The 24,418-nt window shown below is 37.4% G+C and overlaps 2 protein-coding genes and 1 long non-coding RNA gene across 12 annotated transcripts in view; 1 reads left to right on the top strand and 2 right to left on the bottom strand.

Moving 5' to 3' along the window:
* LOC121854589 (carbonic anhydrase 2-like) overlaps positions 1 to 38 on the bottom strand; it is a 5,706-nt gene extending 5,668 nt beyond the window's left edge. The window contains exon 1 of the mRNA XM_042349280.1: positions 1 to 38. This exon is cut by the window's left edge and continues 37 nt beyond it. Coding sequence (XP_042205214.1) covers positions 1 to 18 — 18 coding nt within the window. The 5' untranslated portion in view covers positions 19 to 38.
* Positions 39 to 2,313: 2,275 nt separating this feature from the next.
* Positions 2,314 to 7,090, top strand: LOC121854592. The gene is made up of 3 exons (XR_006086581.1): positions 2,314 to 2,542; positions 5,459 to 5,553; positions 6,782 to 7,090. It is a non-coding gene; the product is annotated as an uncharacterized LOC121854592 (long non-coding RNA).
* A 3-nt stretch (positions 7,091 to 7,093) lies between these two features.
* LOC121854591 (elongation factor 1-delta-like) lies at positions 7,094 to 24,382 on the bottom strand. Of its 10 annotated transcripts, none has more exons than XM_042349282.1 (10): positions 24,281 to 24,382; positions 22,307 to 22,406; positions 20,660 to 20,725; positions 18,463 to 18,612; positions 14,197 to 14,271; positions 11,451 to 11,547; positions 9,153 to 9,328; positions 8,373 to 8,565; positions 7,963 to 8,078; positions 7,094 to 7,184 (listed from the first exon to the last, which is right to left on the bottom strand). In XM_042349282.1, the coding sequence occupies exons 2-10, from the start codon at positions 22,394 to 22,396 to the stop codon at positions 7,146 to 7,148; spliced, it is 1,002 nt and encodes a 333-aa protein (XP_042205216.1). In that variant the 5' UTR covers positions 22,397 to 22,406; positions 24,281 to 24,382; the 3' UTR covers positions 7,094 to 7,145. The 10 variants fall into 10 exon arrangements, with proteins under 10 accessions (XP_042205216.1, XP_042205218.1, XP_042205221.1 ...); XM_042349284.1 differs by lacking the exon at positions 24,281 to 24,382 and adding an exon at positions 23,906 to 24,028; XM_042349287.1 differs by lacking the exon at positions 14,197 to 14,271.
* Between the last annotated feature and the right edge of the window lie 36 nt (positions 24,383 to 24,418).

Raw genomic sequence — 24,418 nt, 5'->3', positions numbered from 1 at the left:
CACAAGCTGTTGGGACATATTGAGTTGAATGATGATGTCCCTTCAGTGTGGCGGCCTAATATACCACCACTATCACCACCCACCACCCCTTGACCTAGCCTATTTACATTATCTCAACCTTATTCTCAAAGAAACACTCGCTTTTCCCACCACCACACCCTCTAACCACCACCCACCGCCCACTAACCCTCTCGTGGCTGACCGCATTATGGACTGTGTGTATGTGTGTGTGCTAATAATAATAATAATAATAATAATATAAGGGCGAGGGCATAGTACCAGATTTCGTCTGTTGGTACATATATTCTTTCTCCTTCCTCCATATTAATGTTTAAATAAATTTTGTATTTGTATATTGTGTCTATTATTTACCTACAGTATCTACCGTTATTTCTTCCCTATTACTTGATACTATCATTACATATACCCACGAGCCTCCTCTCGTCACGCTACCAATGGTTATAAGTATTAGAGCAAAGAAAAATGTTATAAGAGGCACGGCCCTTATAGGAGAAGGAAGAAGTCCCCCAAGATCTTAAAGACGCCTCCATCGTCAATATTTATAAGAACAAGGGAGACCGGTCAGACGGTGGCAACTACCATGGGATCTCACTGCTGTCCATAGCCAGCAAGATTATCACCTGAGTCCTCCTATACCGACTTCTTCCTGAAGTGGAAAACTTCCTCCCAAATCCTCAATGTGGCTTTAGACCATGACGAGGCACCACTAACTTGATCTTTGCTGCCAGCCAGATACAGGAAAAGCGCAGAGAACAGTATCAATACTTGTAAATGGCCTTCATCGCCCTTACTAGGGCCTTCGACTCGGTCAACAGGGTAGCCATATGGTAAACCCTCAGTCGTTTTGGTTGCCCGCCATAATTTATCACCATTGTAAGGGAACTCCAAGTAGGCATGAACGTCAGTATCCTGCACAATGGCACCGTCTGAGTTCTTCTCCATCCAAACGGGGGTAAAACAAGGTTGTGCTCTCGCACCAACTCTCTTTTCCATTTACTTGGCTGCCTTCCTGACTCGTGCCAGTGCCAATTTAGACGACTCCATCAGGAACAAAGGTGCCGGCATGCTTCCATCTCTGAACTTCAGTAGGCACACGATCTCACCCTCATTGCTCACTCTGCACACAACCTACAGGGGATCCTGAACACCTAAACAGATGCGTAGGCATACTTCGGCCTTGAGGTGAATGTAAGACTCAGATTCTCTTTTAGTTTGCTCCTGGTTCAGTCACACCTCCACCATCCAACTAGATTAATGGTACTACACTCTCTAATATTACCCACTTTCAGTATCTTGACTCTCGCCTGTCCATCACCGCGAACATCAATAAAGAGGTTGAACATCGGATCAGATGTGCATCTCAAGCCTTTGGCAGACTCTGTACTCGTGTCTTCAGTTGTAAGGAGCTGAAGTTATCTACAAAGTTGCACGTGTATCATTCAGTGCTCCTCCCAATCCTGCTGTATGGCAGCGAGACATGGGTCACATACAGGAGACACCTCAAGGCACTTGAAAACTTTTACCAATGTAGTCTATGTTCCATCCTCCGAGTTCGTTGGGAAGACAAAAGAGCAAATGCCAGTATTCTCGCTGATTTTAACTGCAGGAGCATCAAGGCTACCATTATCCACGAAAAACTACGTTGAAGTGGCCATGTTGCCCACATGGACGACAGTAGACTGCCAAAACAGCTATTTTACTGTCACCTAATGAATGATGAACATAACGCTGTCTGGCAACAGAAAAGGTGTAAGTCTAAGGAAAAACCTGAAAAAGTACCAAATCGACTCGGGTCCCTCACCTGGGAGATACTCACTCCACATCCTAACGCTTTGAGGAGCACCACAGGAGGCGTCAATGCTTACGAGTTACCCCGACTGCATATCAAGGCAGACAAGAGCCAACGGCGAAAATACGCTCCTGCCCTAGACGTAGCCCCCCACACAAGCACCATCTGTGGACGGCCCTGCCGGTCCCGTATCGGCCTCTCGAGTCACCTCAGAGCTCACCAACGATGGTGACATCTTTAATAACTCATATCATTGTATCATAGCTGGATGATCATCATACTCAATTTTGAGTAACAGCAAAGTAGTACTGTAGTAGTAGTAATATTGGTTATTCGACTTATTACAGTATTTGTATCTTTACTGTTAAATAAATAACAGTGTTGGTTATTATTACAATTTTACAGAACCAGATTTAAGTCATTATCTATTCACCAATTAAATAGTCTTATATAATGTCAATATAGTATTGTCAATTATCCACTGAACATCATTCATTCCCAGTAGAAATCGCATTTATGTCTGGTATATGTTGTCGAAGGGCTTGGTTTGTAATCAGTTCTAGCTAGTTTACAAGTCCTTGCTCAGAGTCTATGGCCGGCGAGAGTCGCCCAGCCGAGACGAGGGTAGAGAGCAGTCATTAGGTGGGATCATGCCCAAGACACACGTCCTCTTGTCCTACTGAGAGTTAGTGTGTCCACCCCTAAGCAGCCTCTGTACACTCACCTCAAAAGGTATGTGTCTTCAGGAAGCAGAATGAACCACTGGAAGGAACTCTGTTAATTCTTTGGTTCAATTTTGATTTTCAACCCATAGACAAAGCTTCTTACAGCGCCAGTTAAACAACACAATGCCTAGTGTAGTCGCCGGGAGTGTCCTAACAGGTGGAGCTGTTCACGTCTGATGACTTTATACATAAATCACTAATGTGAGAGCAAGCTTAAATTATGATACAAACATATTATAAGATTAATACTGTAGAAAATAATATTTGGTTATTATACTTACTTATTGTGAGTAAATAAGAGAATCGTTATCAGGGCAAGTTACCACATTATGTTTGGTCATTGTTTGGAAATACATATTTATTGCAGCCTTTTTTTTTTACTCGTCAGACCTGTCATTAATGTTATGTTGTAATGTATCTGCACGTTTGCAATTTAGGAACATGCAAATATAAATTCGTTTTACTAACAATGATCAGGTTAAAATTGTTTACCTTAAGTCTTTCACATCTTCAGGTGTTATGATGTCTCATTATCTGGTGATGTCAAGCAAGGCAAGGCGAGTGTGCCCCCCTACAGCCATTACCTCTACACATTGGTGGTCCCGAGGTTATGTTGATTTTCATCCAGGATCTACTGTATAATTATCAGGCCCGTCGTTTCCTGCAGTTGTGTGTACAGTAACATGCTATGACACACACACACACTATATATATATGATAAGTCCAAATGCATGCGGCCTCAATATACTGTACACTCAATACTCCAATAGTCAAAAGAAATGGGACCCTGGACTTCCACATAGGAACAGGGAACGCTACCACGACACCACAGGGACTACAAAAACTGACGTAGACTATGTTGTTTATCACATAAAGCCTGGTCCTTCGTCTTCCAAAACAACATTTATGAAATCTTACCTAGTTCATGAACTGGGCAATTTATATGAAGAAAAAATATTAAAATTCACATAGGTACAAATAATTTTACTTTTATTTCACATTTACAACAAAAAATTAAATTGAGTAAAACAAATATTTTGCTAAAACATTAAAGACATCAGTCTGGAGGATACAGGTAGAATTCTTTATCAACCTTTTCATATGATTCATAGATAGGACATGCTACATCTACAGTGGCACTTTCTAAATCCTTCACCTCTATAGATACTCTGTGTGGGGGCAATTCCACAACTGGCTAGTTCACAAGCAGCTGCTTCTACAGCCCGTGTGAAAGCGAAAGCATAAACGCGACAGACATGCAAATGAAAGTAAAGTGACTTACAATGATTCTGTGTATCATGCTTAGTTACCCTAACTAGTGAAAACTCTTTTGAAACTAAAATCAATTGTGTGTGTTAGTTAACAACCAGATGATTGGCATTTGCTTTCATTGAAAATGGTTCCAAGTGCCATGCATTAAATTTCTTCTCTTATTTTAGTGGAATGTGTATTAGTATTTCCTTGTGCATTAAGGATGCTTCTAACAAGGGGCAATAAAATTTCACCTCCTGCTCCTGAACGATGGGGGTTAGATGACAGTCAGATTTAGCTATATTTAAAGAGGCAATAAGTTGGCCTATTGGCAAAAGTTGTGCATCTACACAACCCAAACCTGCAATCACTAAGTCAACTATGAATATATCATTGGTTTCTGTGAGAGCTTGGGTAGTTGTTTTGGCTGCATGCAAATAATCTGTAAAGCATACTAACCATTCTACTAGTGTAGGCATTGATCGAGTTAAGCCACGGATAATACGAGTTAGTTGATTAGTCTCGTCTACAATTGCATTCACCTTAGAGTTCAGAGACTGTATTACCCTATAAGACTGTGCAATGACACTTCTGCTTCATGACTGCTTGTGAAAATGCTTTCATACATTTTCCGGTGCATGATGCTTATAAGACTCTTCATCATACGTATCGTTCTGTAGCGAGATGTTTTGTTGAGGGGTTGTACTGTAGATATGTTTGGTTGTTGTCCAAGATCTTGCTGGTCGTGCATAGCTGCTTCACTGTGGACAGCTATCGATCTCAGGTGTACAGGTTGTGCAGCAATCCAAAGAGCTGCTACTTGACAGTTACGACATCCTCCACCACAAGTAATTTACCCACTGGGGAAACTAAGGGCCAAATGCAAGAACTGACATCGTGTACACAATGCTGTGGTATCCCGGTGGTTGTAATACGATGGAAGTAAAGTTTACCGATTATTCAAGAAGGGTCATGGTGGTTCCCAACCGTCGGGTGTTGTTACTACTTCATTGTGGTGTAATCAGATGATACCAACTGACGGAAGACGAGGAGGTTGGTATGCTGCGACCATCAAAACTTTGGCAGTGGCACGAGTTACCAACATGAAAAACTTGAATCCCAAGCTAAGGTGCACCTCATTTTCCTATTTTTTGGATTATAAGCCAATTCTGGGTTTGAAATATGATCACTTACAGTGAATATAGGTAAATAAAGCCTGTGACAACCATAAGGACATAGGAATAGAGTGTAATATCTGTTCCTTCCTTCTTTGACCTTATTAAATCTAACAATAAAGTATTAAGTTTGTCACCAACTTGGGGTTGGGTGAGGGTAATAAAGAGAACTATGGCCTGTTCTGTGGATCAAGTCAGTAGAATATAACAAAGTACAGTATTAGGTATTATAAGTAGAGGCTGGCAGATGTTCCCACACAAACATGGAATTCTTTTAAAAAGAACAATAAAATTCTTCATGTGATGTTCTATATGAAGGATATCTTATAAAAAATATTATTCCTTTGCAGATTTATACAATTCATGTGCATCCAATTCTATTTCTTTTCTTTTGGTTACAAAATATTGTTCCATCGTAGTGGTCATCGGGCGGAGGGGAGAGTACCACGAAATTCTCCCACGTTCCAATAATGAATCGCACTTTTTTTTTTTTTAAGTACCGAGTGCTTCTTGCAAAGCAACCATCGGGATACCACAGCATCGTGTACACGACGGCAGTTCTTGCATTTGGCCCTAACTTCCACTAATGATGGTAACCATTTAAGAGTTTAAGTACCTTATCTGTCCATATCCATTTATTAGTCCATTCATCGACTGGTAGTTTCCATGCAATAACTGTGTCACTTATACCTTCTTGAGGCTAAAACTGTAAACAAGTAGTAATTATTTGTGCTGGGTTCAAAATATAGTACTGTACAGTAATGATCTGTAAGCCTCAGGCACTCCTGAAAGTACAACCATGGGAGAAGTATCAATTTTTCACAGTGGATTATCTCCCTGTAGCTATTTTTCTTCCACTGTTATTAACAAATATCCTTCACAACAAGTAAATTCTCTTTTCACCTTAGTATTTGACCCTTTCTATCCAGTTGCCCAGTACAGTACAGTACTCTGAATCCTTCAGTTCTAAGGAAGAATTAGCTATGCAAGCAGAGGGTACTGGTTATGAATGACCAAAACTTGCTTCTGACAGTACATAGACCTTAACCTGGCGGTAGTTCGTGGGGAGGTTGTCTAACTAGCGGTCAAGAACATCATTTCAGTAGTAACGTCAGCTCATGGTTGAATGGGATAACTGCTTTCTCAAGTTAAGAGTTCCAGAGGCCATTTTCACAGTGGGTGTTAAACAGTAAAATTACTTGTATTACACTTCTTCACCAAACTATACTAATGATGTTCGTCTATATTGTAAGAGACCTCACTGGTTAACATTCATCCCTGACCATCCTGCCCAAACCTACATCCACCTACTACTATTATTATACATGTGTAATATCAGAAGTATTCATACTAATGTAAACCCATTTCCTATTCATCATCCCGTTTTTATTTCTTACAGAAGCACAAATTTCGACATATAATGACCATAATCTTCACTTAAATTATAAAAAATCTCCCATTTCATATAGGAGACAACAACTGTACTCGTGATCATTTGAACCTCCCTTACTCCTGTAATCCAAAGCTTGAATCTACCAACCATGATCCCATCTGGCATAAGATTAGGGTTCCATAAAACTCTACCTTTTTGTTTTATCTAATAATTCTATACTCTCACTTCTTAACCAAATTCAAAATTTAAAAGCATAAGTTCTTCCAACCACTTACCCAAAGTTATGATCCATAATGATTTTGAAGTCCGCAAGATACTTTGGTAAAAATGTACCAAATATTATAATTGACAGTGGTAATCATATGAGTGATAAGATTAGTGAAAGTAATTATGGGGAGCGATAAGAATTAACGTTGTTCTGTTACAGGCGAGGAGACGCTGGCGAGTCGGCTCGTGTCTTAATGAGGAACAAGACGTGTACAGTACATGATGAATTGGCTTGAATTTCACCCAGGCTCCTGGACGATAACACATGGCAGTACCCGGCAACTGATCGCCCTAAACACACCAGAGGCAGTCTGATCCAAGCCAAACCTGTAACACGTTTGACTATGATCGCCCGGTAAGGAGATTAACCGGCCACGTCAACTCCAAATAAACTGCATCGCGGCAGGTTAATCTCCTCACCGGGCTATCGTAATAATAATAATAATAAAACAGGAGATGAAAAATTCAATCGTACTTATATAAACTGACTTCTTTATTCAATTAGCACTGGAATGAATAGCATTTCAGACTTTGTTGAATGCAGCGATGTCAACACTCTGAACCTGTGGAAAAATAAATAAAAATTAAGGATTGATCGTGGAAACCCCTCTTCATAAACTGGTCAGGGAGGGGCCAGGAGACTTGCCACCCATAGATTAAACCCCTTCACAATACGGACACCACTTTTAATAATTGATTTGGCTAACGCAAGATCATTTTATTCAACTCAGAAAGGGGTTCATACACAAGGGGGTTAAAGGTTTTAACCCAAGCTTGAACCTAAACAGTGACAGATGGCACTATCAATTGGTACATCTCTCAACCTAAACCATCAACCTGGGAAATCCCTGCCAGTGACTGTCAGGGATGGAGTGTTCATATTAGAATACATTACTATTAGAAATCCAAGTATGGTGCAGTGATGTCCCCATTAGCCGGAACAATTGGTGCAGAACAACTCCGGGAATGAGCGAATCCGGGGTCATGAGACGAGTCTCTCAGAGCTGGAAAAAATCCCTCGTCCCCGGAATTTTCCGAGTAATGGAAAAATGCTCTTGGAAGTTCCAGAAATTGCCCATTACATTATCTCTCGAACCCGGAAAAATATCCCTCATCCCCTGAATTTTCCGGGTAACGGAAAGATTTTCTCAGAATTTTCCAGAAAATTTCAATTCCGGCTATCGGAGAGTTCCAAGTTTGAGTGATTCCGGCTAACAAAGATATTACTGTATTTGTATTCCTATTTGAATCCTCGGGTAAAGTATTTCATATTTATAGGATTATTAGATGAATAATAATTTTTTATTTACAGAAATAACCATACACTGGTCATCTACTTACATAGTTCTCTATTTCTTGAATCTTCTCACTTAGATCATCTATGGAGACCTTTTCATCTTCCACCGTACACAGAATGGAAAGTTTCTGAATTCCATAAGCTAATGGCACCAGTTTTGCTGTAGAATTACAAAAAGGATAAAAAGTTTTTTAAATAACAAGATGTGACAAGTGTCAAAGGTAAAAATCATTCATGAAAATTAATCAAGAAAAATTACGGTAATGGGCAATAAATGACGCCTACTTACATTCCTCCAATAAATCCACTGCTGACTACACAACTTCTCTGGAAAACTAAGTCATCTCATTTGATACTGTACTAGTTTTCTCCTTTTTAATCCTTTACATCCACTTTTATCATCCATGTTGCTTTAGTGTCTGATATTATTATGAATAACAAGAATCTCACTTACCAGCACCCCATACGAGACCGTCCATCACAATTTTACGGACTTCTGTTTCCATGACAAACATATCTGTCTCGTCATCCCAAGGTTTGCAATCAAGCAGAACTGAGGACTTTGCAATAGGACCAGGTTTCTTGGCTTTCTTCTCTGCATAGGCCTTTATTCGCTCTTCCCTTACGCGTGCTGCTGCTTCATCGTCCTGTTGATAAAGAAGGTTTTTGTGTATTTAAACAGCATTAAGATTACGGACCTAAAACCACCAACAATTTCATTAATTTCAGAACTTTTATGATTTTCATTAAATGAGGATTGAATCACTGAATCCTTATTTAAAGGCACTTTGACAAGCAAATGACCCAGGGGGCCAGGCCATGAGAGTCTGTCAATGAACAAGTGCAGGATCTCATGATAAGAATTCAATAATTAGAAAAAATATTCAACATTAACTACCCCACTAGCAGGACAAGGTTTTCAAACAAGATAGTTGCTTCAGTAAGGGAACATTCATTACTCAAAGCTCAATTTTATATATTGAATCCCCCATTGGTGTCAAGAACACAATCCACACTTACCTTTGGATCTGGAAAACATAACCCTGCCCCCAATCAGGTGTATAAAATTGAGGAACACACAGGTTTGCACACACCTCACTCCAAAAGATTAATAGCTTCAACAATCTTCCTCTTGGTCAATGAGGGTAATCCAATACTTCCAACAAAAGCATTATGTACTCAGGGGCAGCAAAAATGATACTTAATATAATTCTTATGGGAAACCACTACTCACCTCATCATCAGATCCAAACAAGTCAACGTCGTCATCATCATCATCATCCTCTGTTTCCATTGGTACGGGCTTTTTTGGAGAGGCAGAAGTTGGTGCTGTAGTGGTCTTGTCGTCGCATTCAAGCATTTCTAATCGCTTTGTTAGAGTTAGGATTGTCTGCTCCAGGGATGATACAGCTGGAAGAAAATGAAGTCAAGTTAAAAAGATAAATGAGGGATTGTTCTGAATCCTATTTTCTAACTGAACTGAGGCTGGGAAATTTATACAGACCACAAAGTCTACGGAGCTGAAAACTCTGCTTTCAAGACCTGAAACTGTGACAAGATATCTGAAGAAAAAATAAATAAATAAATAATAAAAAAAAACAGATCAACCTTCCCATCCTTACTGCATTACTTGAATGGAGGAATTTGGTATAAAAGTTCTTCATACAGAGAGAAGACTAAGAGCTTTTGCTGCCAAGTAAGCACATGCAAGCCTTAATCTTGTTTCGTTTTAACTTGAACGCATAACTACAAAGTAGAATCAATTGCCTCCATTTCATCCCTGTAAGCCATCCCAATGAGAAGAGGGAAGGGATTTGGGTCACCTGATCCTGGTTCAGTTACAAGCTATGATTTCAGGTTCAATCCCCCATCTCTAACTTAATGTCAGTATCGGGCAACTCCTGTACACTTAAGCAAGCTTGAAAAGGACAGCAGGAGTAACTGCCTGAGCTACAGCCGCTTGTGCAATATTGCACCCTACTCAAAGAGTAACACTACCTAATGACAATAAAGGTAGGACTAACCTTCCAGATTTCTGAGGTTACTCTGTAGTGCCAGATAATGTGAGGAGGGGGAAGACAAAGAATAACATTACTGTAATATTTTAGTTTTAATATATAATCGATTGTATTGTGGAGTTTTTTAGTGTAGTGGTTCCTTTTAAATGGATTTTTACCTTAACCGTTTCACATTTAGACAGTTGGACAAATCTCGCCCTATTGCTGGCTGATGACACACATATTGTGTCATCCCAATCTGGTTGCATTATCCATATCTCAACAGCCTGCTGGCTGACAACACCAGCGGTGTCCACCAAAACTTGGTTTGTGACCATACCTGAGACAAGCCAGCAAGAGGGAGTCAGGCTCTAAGTGATGTAGCCAGTGAGAGGGAGTCAGGCTCTAAGTGATGTAGCCAGTGAGAGGGAGTCAGGCTCTAAGTGATGTAGCCAGTGAGAGGGAGTCAGGCTCTTAGTGATGTAGCCAGTGAGAGGGAGTCAGGCTCTTAGTGATGTAGCCAGTGAAAGGGTTACCAATTGTCAGGATACTGGATACATAGTCTACCCAACATGTCACCAACTTATTTGTCAACTTACCACATCCGTAACCAACACTCTCCCATACTATCCAACACCTAAGCAAAGTCTGCTATCAGGAGAGATTTCAGGCTATATCATTTCTGACAGCAGACAGTACAACCCGAGCAAATATAGACTCACCTAACTCGACAAATTATAAAAATTACTTAGCCCATAATGTCCCACTTCACTATAAATTTCTCCTAGTTACTGGTGAGTATAAGATAGCATGTAGTAGTAGCTAAGAGATATGTAGTATGCAGCATAGTTTTCCATCTCATGCAAGCCAAAAAAGGGACAAAAAATTCAATTTCAAAAGGCTTCTCACACGATTGGATGTTTGTAAGCTTCGTGCATACTCTGATGGGAGCGCCACGAATAATCACGATAAAAGCAAGATAAACTAATGGCAACTCACTTTTGTCACATGAATGGTGGAAATGTTTAGCGGTCGTTGTCTACCAGCTAGTACACATCTGCAAACTCATGCTAATCAAAACAAACAACTTGAGGATTTATATGGATGAAACTGTCAAAATATATTAAGTGTTTGTTCAATACTGTGAGAAATATTCCACCAACTGCTTTCCTTTAGCATGTTTCTCCCAAGGACCAGTATTAAAACTGAATTAGCAAAATAAAATCAACTACATTTTTTTCTTTTATTGCAAGATTCTGTCAACCCTTGTGGTGCTATTATTGCTGTAGGATGATCATAAACATTTGCTTGTAGTCATTAAAAGCTGCATTTGACAATATACTAGTGCCTTGTGATGTTCGTGGTCAAGACGAGTGCTCTCTCTCTCTCTCTCTCTGCTTCTCAAATTCTCACACATTATTTTTTTGTGCACTGCAAATGGCTAAAGATCCCTCCAAAAGGAAATTAGTTTAAAAAAGTGATATTAAGTAAACATAGTTCTTTAAAAAAAAACTGTTAAATAATATTGTACTCACTTGATGAAAGATTTTTATTCTCCCCTTCTAGCTTGGTGATGCGGTTCAGAACATCAGAACTCGCTCCACTACCACCAGCAGAGCCCGAGTGACCACCCTGTAGATCCAATTTACTATTATATGACATCTCTTAAAATCTATGCTAATTATTGAAGATAAACTTTTGCAGAATAATACAGGATGCTCATTCAACTAACATGAGCAGTAATAGTGAAAAAACACCTCAATATGAAAATCACAGCTTGTTAAGTTATGCTTGCAGTTCTTAAAAGTAACAATCCTACATTATATACGTTGTAACTACATCTATGTTTCTATGATTACAAAAATCAACTCAAAACTGATAGTGAAGCATTTATATGTAATAGCAACATGCCATCCAAATATGCTGCTCCCATATCACACTCCTCATACATACACTTGTCCACATAGACATCAACTTAAGCCAATTATAATATATGGAATGTCCCAGCCTTGAACCCAGAACTATCTGACTATTAAACACATATCTGTTCTTTAAAAACTGACAACAGGAAAGTGACCAGAAACATTAGTCTGAAAATATGGGATTAATGTAGGTAATTAATTCACTACCTCCATATTTCATCTCTGCCATGTTCTGTACAGTAAAAAACAACACCAGAAGGCAAGATGACTGAAATAAGACAATACTACACAATAACTTTATATCAACATAAGAAAAAAATAAGTGGCAAAAGAGTAAAGGAAGATATAAAATAAAGAATAATTACAGCAAGCTTCTTTAATAAACTTAATTACATTTTATAAAGAAATCAATAGCAGGCAAAATCATCATTATAAATTATAATAATTTAAAACAACTTAAGACAAAAAGGAACAGATAATCCCCAATAAAATTATTCACAAGTGCATATATAAATACTGTATTATTAAAACTGAACTGGAGTGCACAAGCAAGCAGCAACAATAATAGAATTAGCACGTCCAAAAAAACTACCATACAGTATGGAGTTGAAGGCCAACACTGTTCATTATTCCTCAGACAGTTTGTATAGAGTTGATCAAGCAAATCAGAAACATTAAAAAGGGGAAGAAATGACACAGAAGAACATTGAGAATTTATTTCTTAATTATAATATATATATATATTATATACAATACAGGTATAGAGAATGCAACAGGAAGGGTTAAAACAAACAGCATCATTCCACACACAAACACACTTCTCACAGCCTCGACTTACATACAAATATAATCTCATATCTCTTAGTGATTACAAAACATCACACCAATTCACTTTACAGTATATGCTAAGACCAGTCATCTAGTGTGTTTCTATTAGCACTATGATTAATCCACAATACAGTCCCTAACTTACAAAACACCTCCAGTATAGTACAACCCTTCCATTGCTCTTCCCTCATTCTAATACTGTATTTCCAATCATCCACATCTCCCACCAGGAAGAAAGAGGTTGATGACAAGTCCAAAGGTCAGTTACCCCTTGCTCGGGTATTGAATTGAATTTCAACTTTTTATCTCTTACATTTCCTCACTATCTTAATGAGAAGTACTGTGCTGTACTGTGCTGTGCTGTACTGTACTGTACTGTGCTGTGCTGTGCTGTACTGTACTGTGCTGTGCTGTACTGTACTGTACTCTATAAAGGTATCTGGAGGAAAATTCTGGTGTCAATAAAATTAGGTTAAAATACTTGACCCTTAAACAACAGCAATTGTAAATAGATGAACACCTTTTGTTCGCAGCGACAGTGATCATCTATGAAGTGGAGCAATATTCGCATTCTTAAATTTCCGGATACCTCAATTACTACTGTAGCGCTTTTCAATTTTGCAGTCAAATATTCATATTTTGTGGCCGAGTGCCGGTTGCTACAGTATTTATTTACATTACGCAACAATACCATTTTTGAAATACATGTATTTCAATGCTCTAATTTGACCTGGCAATAAATAAAATAAGAGGCTGATCATGCCAGAAAATACAGACAATGTATCAATAATGATACAGGTTCAAAGATGGAGCACATGGCAAGGTCTTGATCCCCCTTCCTCCCACTTTGTCAGATACACCTATCTTCCCACCCATTGTTCATGGCTCTTGTTAAGCATACAAGAAATCATATTACACCACAGTATTCAGTGAAAGAAACTTGTCAATTTTACAAGAAAATATTCATAATTTTACCCATTTTTTAAAACCCTCAACTTTCCCCATTAGAGCAAATAGTCTACCTAAAAAACTCCCTATTATTTAAGGTTTAATTAAACATCCCTAATCACTGTACACTGATACTCCTCAACCCATTTTCATATCACTCTTCGTCCAGATACACCATTCACCTCTTCCACACACACTACAGCATCTTACCCTAAATTCACATGTCTCTTATTATGCTGCCCCTACCAGTGTTACTCACCATCTATAAACATCTGTAATCCTAAAACATCCCAGATCATGCAGTAACAGGCAAGACCTAAAACTGTTCATGCTGGTAAAATTAGTCTCTTTAACAATATGCATTCACCCTCATGCAACAGTGAACATGCTTGATGCAATTACAGTCCATAGCAAGTGAATCAGGTGTATTTATAATGCCTAAAGAGCTCAACTACTATTGGTCTCCAGTATGATGAAGAAAATAATCAGAAGGACCTAAAACAACATTACCCAGCACAAAGCAACAATGTACCTACAGAAACATGATATACCATTAAGAAGTTCACTTTGAGGACCTACTCACAGAGACAAGGGAATTCTGTATTTCTTGCCGTGCCTTGGCAATCTGACTGACCAGGGATCCTAGGCCCGAACCTCCCTGGGAGACACAGGAAACCACTGTTAGATCTTCAGAGCAAAAGCATATGAAAAGTGGCCTCTATTACCCTGAGGCAAAAAATGCACCCTACCTTGAGAATTATAGTAGATGAAGAACTGCAAAACATGGAAATTTATTTAAATTTTTTTTTCAAGAAAGACCATCTCTAGATAAACTAGTTTAGCAACACAATGGCAATTCTAGTGTTGTAAGTAAGATTTGATGAATGTGCCTGAAAAATTTTGATCTGTGTTTCTGTAAAGGTCAAAATAAAAATATAAAAATATATAAATGTAGTATACAGTACTGTGGATTATAAGCAATACTGGGTAGACTGACCTTAAAACAACCCACACGAATAAGTGCATTAATTCCATCCTGTTCTATGACACGTACCATCCTTTCATATGAGGGCAGGTTGCAGGCCAAGAGTTTTGTTGGCTTTTATCCACTCATAAAAATAATGGTTAAATCAAGGATAATTTATCGACAAAGGCAGCCAGCTCAAGATCTAATCCCTTTATCAAGATCCCTTTCAATAGACTCTTACAGATAACAAATACGTATACATGTAGCATTAGTTTGTGGCTGTTTGAAAAAATTAATAGGATTACTATATGCATTTGTCATTTCTAGAGACAGGTATATACAGTATGCAGATTTTCTCAAACTATGCGATATATATGACAACACTATGTAATTAATATGAATCAATCAATTTGCCACCAAAAATGAACCTCACCGGTCAATGATGCTCACCTTAAAATGAACGGTACAGAACAGAGAAATGCACAAGTTTATATAACACAAGTAAATGTGAAATTATTCAAATTTAAATCCTCCCTCTTCAAATTACACTTCAAAGCAATCTGGAATCATCAGTATTCAATATGTACAGTAGAAACTAAATTCAATTTCCCTTTAAAAACTGAGAAGTAAGGGTCTCTGTCAGTGTTTTTTCCTAAATACACTACACATACTGTGCAGGTAATCCACCTTTCTGCTCCTACCACAGTTCTGAAGTACTAGTACAGTGGTCCCTTGATTGACCAACGGTTCAATTAACGAAATTTCGGTTAACAAATTAGCTCCCATAAATGAACAAAACTTAGATTAACGACAGCCTTACGAGAAACACGCTTTGTTGTGTGCATCAGTTGATCGGCTAGTCCGACAATACAGTAATCGGTTCTATGTTTATATTCGTTTCCAGTGGAGTAAATATCAAGAAAGTTGTGCTCTTGAATATTTTTGCATTTTTTATATAAAATTGTTGGTCATTCTAAAAGTTAGTTAACATATTGATAATATATACAGTACAGGGAACAGTTTTTGTGTGCCCATCAGCTGATTGTATCACCCAACAACGCTTCTCAGCTTAACTTTGTTTACAGTGGAGTGAACATCCAATTTGTTGGTCTCTTGAATATTTTTGCATTTTACATTAAAATTATTGGTCATTCTGAAATTTAGTTCACATATTGATAATATACAGTACTGTACAGAAAATATTATGAAACATGAAGAAGGCATTAGAACCAATGCACTCTGTAAAGAATATGGCATGTCATCATCACCCGCCTCTACAATCAGCTGTTTGATATGTAAACAAAGCTGCCGGTAATACGACATACACACCTCAAAGTAAGTTAAAATATAGTAATCTATTGTTTTTTATTTATTATTATACAGTATACTGTACAGTACAGTACTGTATTTAGTCTATATTTAATATTTTGTTAATTCTATTACCGGTATACAGTACTTTGTATGTATACTATTATTGTGAGTTGGAACCAATTCCCCAATATCCCATTGAAATAATAGATTCAGTTAACGAAATTTTCGGTTAACGAACGAATCGAGGAAATAATTGAGTTCGTTATTAGAGGGACCACTGTACTGTATTCTCTATCCTCCCTTCACAGTTGAGGCCTTAGTGTCTGTCCAGCTTTTCCCTCCAAAATCCTCTTCCATATTGTACTCATATTAATATAAATCAAAGCTAATATAATTTCTCGATTGTGAAATTTTGATGAGTACAGCACTGTACATGATTACATAACATAATAATATACAGGGATCCCATGGAGGGTTGTCCTGTGGAGTGCTTTTGTACAGTTATACGGCAATATTAAAAATTTTGTATCTTGAAATGTACCTGTAATGTTGTTTGTAAATTAATAAAATAATGAAATATTGTAAATATGAACTGAAAGTTGCTAACACTTGAATTTGGCATCAATCCACGTGTCTCACTCATCTTTCCTCGCCAAAACCCTCAAGAGTGTGGGTAGTATGTGACGGAGAGAGAAAAACAGCAAGGAAAAATATGGGGGGTTAGTGAGAAAGTCATTTCTGCAAATCATGTAGAAAGGCAAAACTGAAGGTAAGTTAGTATCATTCACCTCACAATAACATAACTAACTAAATATAGCATTCCTTCTAGAGTACCATCAGTTAAGAAGATTTATGGAGAGAAAGAAAATCAACTACACACAGCTTAAACCACTGCACACCAGTGAATTTTTTTTTTAAACCATCAGCATCCAGGGTTCTCAAAAACACTTGAAATAAGAGACCCTTTAAAAATATAAGAGGTGCCAAGCTGTACCACTGGGGCAACTGGAGAGTCAAAAGCCTGCCATTAGGGGCAGGAGGGGGGGGGGTTAGTACATGTTTATCGGGACATGACTTACATAACTGTACAATGTCTGTGGTGTTCACATACATGCTTTATATTATGCAAACCAAATTTTAGCCAAGAATTACATAGACAACACAATTAAAGATTAGACACTGAAGTTTCAGACACATTTTGAGAACCCTGAACATCCATTGTGCCACACAAATGAAAATTTCAACAATAAAAAAAATATACTGTATATATATATATATATATATATATATATATATATATATATATATATATATATATATATATATATATATATATATATATATATATATATATATATATATACATAAAATAAAAAATTCCTAGGATATAATTATGTGTGAAACATGTCAGACTAAAACTAACTGGTAATGTTGATGGAGACCTCAACTTTAGTATGGTACTAACAGTGTATACCTCAAGGGGCCAACCAATGTTCAACAGTCCAGCTAAAATGACCTGCCTATTATACTTACTTGGGATCCAATGTATCATGTATGTCCATCTTGTCTTGGAAAGCTTAATAACTCATACAGGTTTAACCATTAATGAATCACACATTATTAACACACATGGATCTCATCATATTATTTATACCAACAGTGATCATGTCTAAAGGTACAGCTTACGATTTTTGTACGATAAATAAATGTCATATTCCAATTATGAGTTTAAATTGACAGACACCTCCTTAAGAAGTATAGATTTCTCCACTCCCTAGCTTACAAAGAAGATTTACAGTAATACAGTATAGAAGAATTAAGTCTAGATTGTAAAAGGGCTTTAAAAATGTCAAGTTTTGTACATGATAGCAATATATACTGTACTGGTAATGTGAGAAGTGTGTTAAACATTCAAAAGATCATTGTTTAAATTTGTCAAGTATATAAATCAAATTTAAACAAAATGACATCAATGAACAATCTATCACCAGACAATCTGTAAACAACAAAACTAAATAAACAATATTAAAAGAAAAAATCAATTAATGTTAGTTCATTGGTATACCATTGTGAGTTATTACACTCCGTTCACACCATCAAATATCTAGGCTCATTTTAATAAGTGAAATGAAAGAAATTGAAATTTGAGAAACCACATAACTACCAAATATGGCTTGACCCCACGGATCACTTTGGTTAGCAACGTGGCCTATAATCCCAAGACAGAAATTACCATCAAATACTTCGTATCAAAGTTGAATTCAAACCATTGGAACTGAGCTGAACTATCGAGCGAAAACCAAATTTGACACAGACAGGCAGATGGACAAATTCACTTTATATCCTTTCAAACTTTATTTTTATTTTTTATAATAATATCCTATTTCAGAATTTAACAAAAAACCCAATATATTTAACAAATGAAGGGTGTGTCAATTGCAGCTAGTATTAATGGACTCGTTGGTTTAATCGACACACAAAAACACGATCACAAAATGCACAAGCTTCCACATCAAGTAGCAATGTGACACCGGTTAAAATGAGCCTTGATCATGCCTTTCATCTGACAACCTCACTCTGTTCCTCTTGAGAGCATATGATGTGTGATGGTTCACACTCTTGAGGTATATTAATGGTAGAAACTTGTACTGTTTCCACACAAGAGGATACCATGTGTTGATGGTCGTCTGCTAATACTTCACCTTCATTATCCTCCCCACACTAAGGAATCGAGATAAAAGCTTAAGAATAAATGCAATTGAATTTTTTATCTATAGATTATGAGCTGCAAACCTGGTTCATTTTAAAAATTAACAAGAGATCCATGGTTAAGTCAAGCAATAAAAATTATCTTTAAATGTTCAACACTATTTCCCCACTGAATATACAATCTACAGTATAATTAGATTACACGGTGATCTTTCTCAGATGATTTGGAGGGGATAATGGCAGAGGTGGCAGGGACTGGTGGGTCAGGGACTGCAATGTTAGTGATTTAAACTAATGTATTACATCAAATGAGGAAGAGATAGGATGGTTGATAGGTCAGTGAAGGAATACTAGAAATACTGTAGGAGAGGAGTTGTAACAGCCAGCCCATTATAAATCCCCTGGGTTTTTTCTTGAAGACACCAGCAACTACACAACAAAATATAAATATGCCAGCACAAACACTCATCCTCACTGGATGTGATCTGCCTGTATGGGGAGCAAAATGACAGCTTCTCTAGTTATCAAATGACTCTGTTCACAGTGAGGTGCCTGTGGGAGTGAATGTTTCTTTTTTTCAGTGTTTCGTGAACCCACACTCTTTGGTTTATATCTTCCTCGTCCTAAAATATATCAATAAAAAACATATTTATCAAGGCAACGATATAATTTTAGAACACGTCCACTCTCGGAGCACATAAACAAAAATCTGCCCGTGTGGGTAGATTACATTCAGTATGGATGGGCCTTTAATCATGCAAAAGAAAGTCATCACCGGAATAAAAGAAAACAAGATATTCCTCTAAAACAGTGAAGTATCATTATTTGATTCCCTTTGCACACAAAACCTTAATTATACTGAAATCTACAGAAGAAAAGCAATTGCATCATTGCCAAATTACATAACAAAACTATCATAAAATACTGTACATACTGTATAACTGTACAGCATGTACTGTCTCCATACCCACCTACATGAACACTTCAGGTGCCAAATGCTTCTTAAAACACAATCATACATCAAATTAAAAGGCTGTACAAACTTCTCTTTGTACAACAGTGTTAAATAATGCTTCCCTCTATCCCATACAAATCAACTATAATCTGCAACAATTTGAATTTTAAAAAACTTGGGACAAAACTTAACCATATAAATTGTACAAATAGGAATAAATTCAAATAGAGCACATGTTGTTCTGAGCTACAGACAGCATCATTTCATGAATGAATGTAAAGTAAGCTGAAAATATAGTATTACAGTGTTTAAGTCTGCAGAGTAAGTCCAGTGTAATTATTTTGTTTAAGGAACTGTAAGCCTCTTATGATGATTGAATTTTTTGTGGTAAGTAAAATTGAACATCTGAAGCACCCTGCTTCTGCCCTAGACATTCACCTCATTGTGTTGAGCGAAAGGTTAGCAATATCTACAGTATCAATATTTTATGAATGTCAATGTAATTATCATGTACCCACTGAAGTCAAGGTACTGTATACACACACAATACAGTACAGTAAACCCTCCAGTTTGGCGAATAATTAGCGTTGAAAAAACTTCGCCAAACCAGAGGTCTTAATCCAATGGGAAAAAGCCTAATTAGTACCAAGGGGCCACACCTAAAGTCTCATTTTTTCCTATTTTACCCACATAAACCTATATTTTATTGCTGAAAGAGAATAATTTATTAGTTAATCAACATAAACATAGAAAACCAACCTTAAAATTAAAGTTGAGGAGCTTAATGTACACTAAGCTGGTATCTGAGTACTTTTTCATTTTCTTCCTAACTCGATATTCATAAGACTTTTTTGTCTTTGTTTTTACCCCAACATTTGAACCGCCCGGGCACTCAGACGGTCTTTGACCACCACTATAAAAAAAAAAAAAAAAAAAAAATGGGGGGGCCACAAAGACCAAGGTCACTCAAACAAGCAGTGGGATGTGTGTGTGTGTTGAATTAATGAATCCAACTCAACTATATTTTCTGTATTCCCAAGTGTTAGTCAATAAACAAATAATTCAGTTTACAAACTAAAGTTAGAGAATGTCTTTCAACCTTACCTTGGAAACTACCCCTACTGGCCTACCTGTGCAAGGTTGCCTCACACAGGGTGATCCTATGGCAGGCTATATAAAAATGGGAGGGATACTCTTTAGCTAACATGTAACATAACATTAAAGAGTAATTTCTGTATCACAAACATTCTTTAGTTAAAACAGTACAGTACCTGATAAATAACAAGATGGTAATTAGTAAATGCTACAGTAACACACAAGTACTCTATCTAGAATTTTATTTAATTATAAAATAATTAAAAAGAGGCTCTAGCTTGTTTGCCAGATTTACCAATGCCGTGGGTTGTTTTAAGGGATACAGTACCAGTATAATTTGACAAATACTTTTACAGCAATTTACAGATATGAAGGAAATATTCATGCAGTATATGTTATCAGCAGATTCATCCTCAAGAGAGATTAAGTCAGTTCCACAAATGCTTTTATTTCAAAACAGAAAACTAACTTGGCTTATATATCAACTTTAACAAATCTTACCTTGTTGCCCATGTTACCTCCTTACCAAACTTTCTCCAATTAGTTTCCAATTCTTTAATTTTGGTTTCTCAGTAACTGCAACATCCATTCTGCTGTGGATAGTTTAAACTCAACTAATTTCCCACCAATGTTGCTGTGCCTCCAGGCTCATTTCTTGCTCCTACTTTCTTCTTTATCCAATTATTAATGACCTCTCTACATCCCTTCAGGCAAAATACATTATTTTGGAGACAATGCTGAGCTACTCAGGTGTCCAATGTACACACTCAATAAAATCTTGCTCCACAATAGTTAAATACTGTAACAGCACAGGCAAGTTAAATACTGTAACAGCACAGGCAGTCTCACTATACACACTCCCACTACAGGTACAGTAAGTCCTCATTCAACGTTGCCCCCAACAACGTTGTTTCCTTATAACGTCACTACTCTTTAGACACCCATGATTCGGACAACTTCCCGCCGATTCGGTATAATGTCGTCACGGATTACTTTGTAAGGCGCATCATTCTCTCTCATCTGGCGTGCTACGCTTTCACTCGCGGAGCGTCACAGCGTCCCCAGTCTTTGTCTCTGTCTTTTCAGTGGAGGTAACATCTTGCTTGAGACTCTCTTCAACTAAATGCTTTTTTTTTTCTGTGTTTCCAAGCAAATTAGTGGTCATTTTGAAATTTATTTTACATATTGACAATATGTAATGCAGTGCAGTGTTGATTTAAAGAAAATAATCTTGAATTACACCAAGAGAACTAAAATTTATGGGTGAAATGGCACCATGAGGTGACTTCTCTTCCACCCCAATGCCTTCTCTTCTCCCTTTTCCTCCACCCCCATTCTAATTCCCATCATCATCATCATCATCCAGGAGCCTTCTACAAACACACCTCAAAGTAAGTGTACTTTTCTACCTTTTTTGTTGAATTTAGGCAATTTTCGGTGAGCTGGAACCAATTACCCAAATACCCATTGAAACAATGGTTTCGGTTAACGAGCAACCTTCTAGAATGGATTGTGCTCGTTAACTGAGGGACCACTGTAGTGCAATGGTAGAATTGGATCTGGGGCCAGCTAAATAACTGGTTAGAACATCAACATATGACCTAATGTTTATACATACAATAATTCAAATTATATATAAGGCACTACAACACCCACCTGAGCCTTGTTCTCATAAAACTGTCGCTCTGCATCATCAGCACGCCACTTGTCAAACCAGATGTTTTCGTGAGCAAGTTCTAAAGCCATTTTTGGTGTTCTGAAGAATAAAAAAATTATTTTAATACCTACAGTATTTACTTTTTTAATCTAAGTAAATTCAAAGTTTGTAATATTAATAGCTACCAAAGTCATTAACTTCCAATACTATACAGTAAAGGACTTATGGGAAGGCAAGGGATCTACCCTCAGTAAATTGAAATGGAACATTCTAGGATTATTGAATTCAGTGTTTTTAGTCACTACCAGGTGACAGACAGATGATACTGGACGTAAAAAGTTAATATGAATTACGTTAACCTTAAATTCACAGTAACTAGGCAAGTAATATCTCCATTAGCCGGAACCCCTCTTTACCAGAACCCTCTTAACCGGAACCCTCTGATAGTCGGAATTGAAATTTTCTGAGGGGCACATTTTCTGGAAAATTCCGAGAAAATTTTCCATGTACCCGGATAATTCCGGCGATGGGGGATTTTTCTCCCAGCTTTAAGAGTCGTCTCGTTACCCAGAAATATCTCAATCCCAGAAGCGCTCTGCACCAATTGTTCCGGCTAACAAAGATACCACTTTCGGCAGTTAAAACTTTTTGAATACAGGGGTACAAGAAAGGCTGATCTCTACCTCAGATTAGCACACATTCACCCCATCAATTGTAGTTTTCTCACTTGGGTTTTCCAGCGGGGTTTCTTCCCAAGAAATAATCTGTCAAAATCTTTTAAACAGGCAAATCAAACCTATCAAAAGTGGAAGGGCCAGGGATACGTAAGAATTGGATAGAATAATCGTGTTTCTCGTAAAACTCGTCAATAAACTTTAAATAGTCGTAGGAGCACAAACGACAACCAACCTCCACCACGGTCATTATGAAAGTGGTCAATGAAATTAAACTCGTACCCAGGCTGTTTCCTTTGAAAAAAATCAAATGCAATTGGTAGAAAAAAATCCGAGTGATGATATCAATACCTCATTGGCCACGAATGGATGACACTAGTCAATATTGCACATGCGTGATGCACAGATAACATCTCCTCACAGACGAAGACTGAAAACTACTTAAAATCAATTAAATTAAATTGTGTCGCCATTATCCATTTCCGCCTGGTATATATGGGGTTCAAAATGCTCAGAATAGGGATGTAGTTTATAACTTCGGGAGCGTTATGTCTGAAAGTAAAATAATACCGAAAGTGCAGTGAAATAGGGATATGGAATGCAGGCTTTAAAATAGTTACATCTCATTACATAAGTCTGATATTCCATCACACAAACATTGCACTACAAGTACATATTTCACACTATGAATATAAGAACATAAGAATGGAGGAAACTGCGAGAATAGAGTGAGAATATTGGCCAACTCATATACAGTTAGTTATGTTACCAGTATGACTAACATAACTACTTGATTATATGCCACCCAATATTCACTCTATTCATATATTAAAACCAACCTTATCCACGTTTCTCGTAATTGTGTACTAATTGACACTCCATCATATTAAACAGAAAGTACTTAGCCAATCAGAGCACACTCACGGTAAAATAGCCTTTGTAGGTGCCAGTCACGGTAAAATATCCACTGCGTAGGTGTAGTTCATTAACCACATACAACACACTTATCACCAAGACATAATTCGATTCTTAACAATAAAAAAAACTTAATTATGCATCTAAAGTTTGCCTTAGATCAACCATGTGTCCAGTAGAAATATTAATAGATATTTCTACCTTGATAAAAGTCCGGCGCAGATGATCAAAAATTCCCACTGGATATTACTAACTAATCATACTTCTCATCTACAAGAATTACTTAAGTCTTCATTTACTAAACACTCTTAGGGATTTAAGGAACATTAATGAGGATCTTGTTCTAAATCAGAGAGAAATAACTGAGGTTATATTGAGACTTACACCTAACAGACCCCGCGTGGACTAACTGGGGTGACGTGAAGGGTCGTTCCTCGCCCCTGGTCCCCGGTCCCTGTGTCCCCTTAACGTTAACCGGGAACTTCAAACTAGGTAATCCTCTTTATCCTCTTATTACTAGCC

The sequence above is a fragment of the Homarus americanus genome, unplaced genomic scaffold (assembly GCF_018991925.1).
Source record: "Homarus americanus isolate GMGI-L3 unplaced genomic scaffold, GMGI_Hamer_2.0 scaffold54302, whole genome shotgun sequence".
Lineage (NCBI taxonomy): Eukaryota > Metazoa > Arthropoda > Malacostraca > Decapoda > Nephropidae > Homarus > Homarus americanus.
This window is presented reverse-complemented; position numbering and strand designations above follow the sequence as displayed.

Excerpts from the sequence above, each read along its gene's own strand:
- LOC121854591 (XM_042349282.1), bottom strand. The coding sequence starts at position 22,396 with ATGGCTTTAGAACTTGCTCACGAAAACATCTGGTTTGACAAGTGGCGT. Across the intron at positions 18,613-20,659 it reads CAGTAGGGGTAGTTTCCAAG|TGTGGGGAGGATAATGAAGG; the intron begins GTAAGGTTGAAA and ends TCGATTCCTTAG. Across the intron at positions 11,548-14,196 it reads TACAGAATTCCCTTGTCTCT|GGTGGTCACTCGGGCTCTGC; the intron begins GTGAGTAGGTCC and ends TTGGATCTACAG.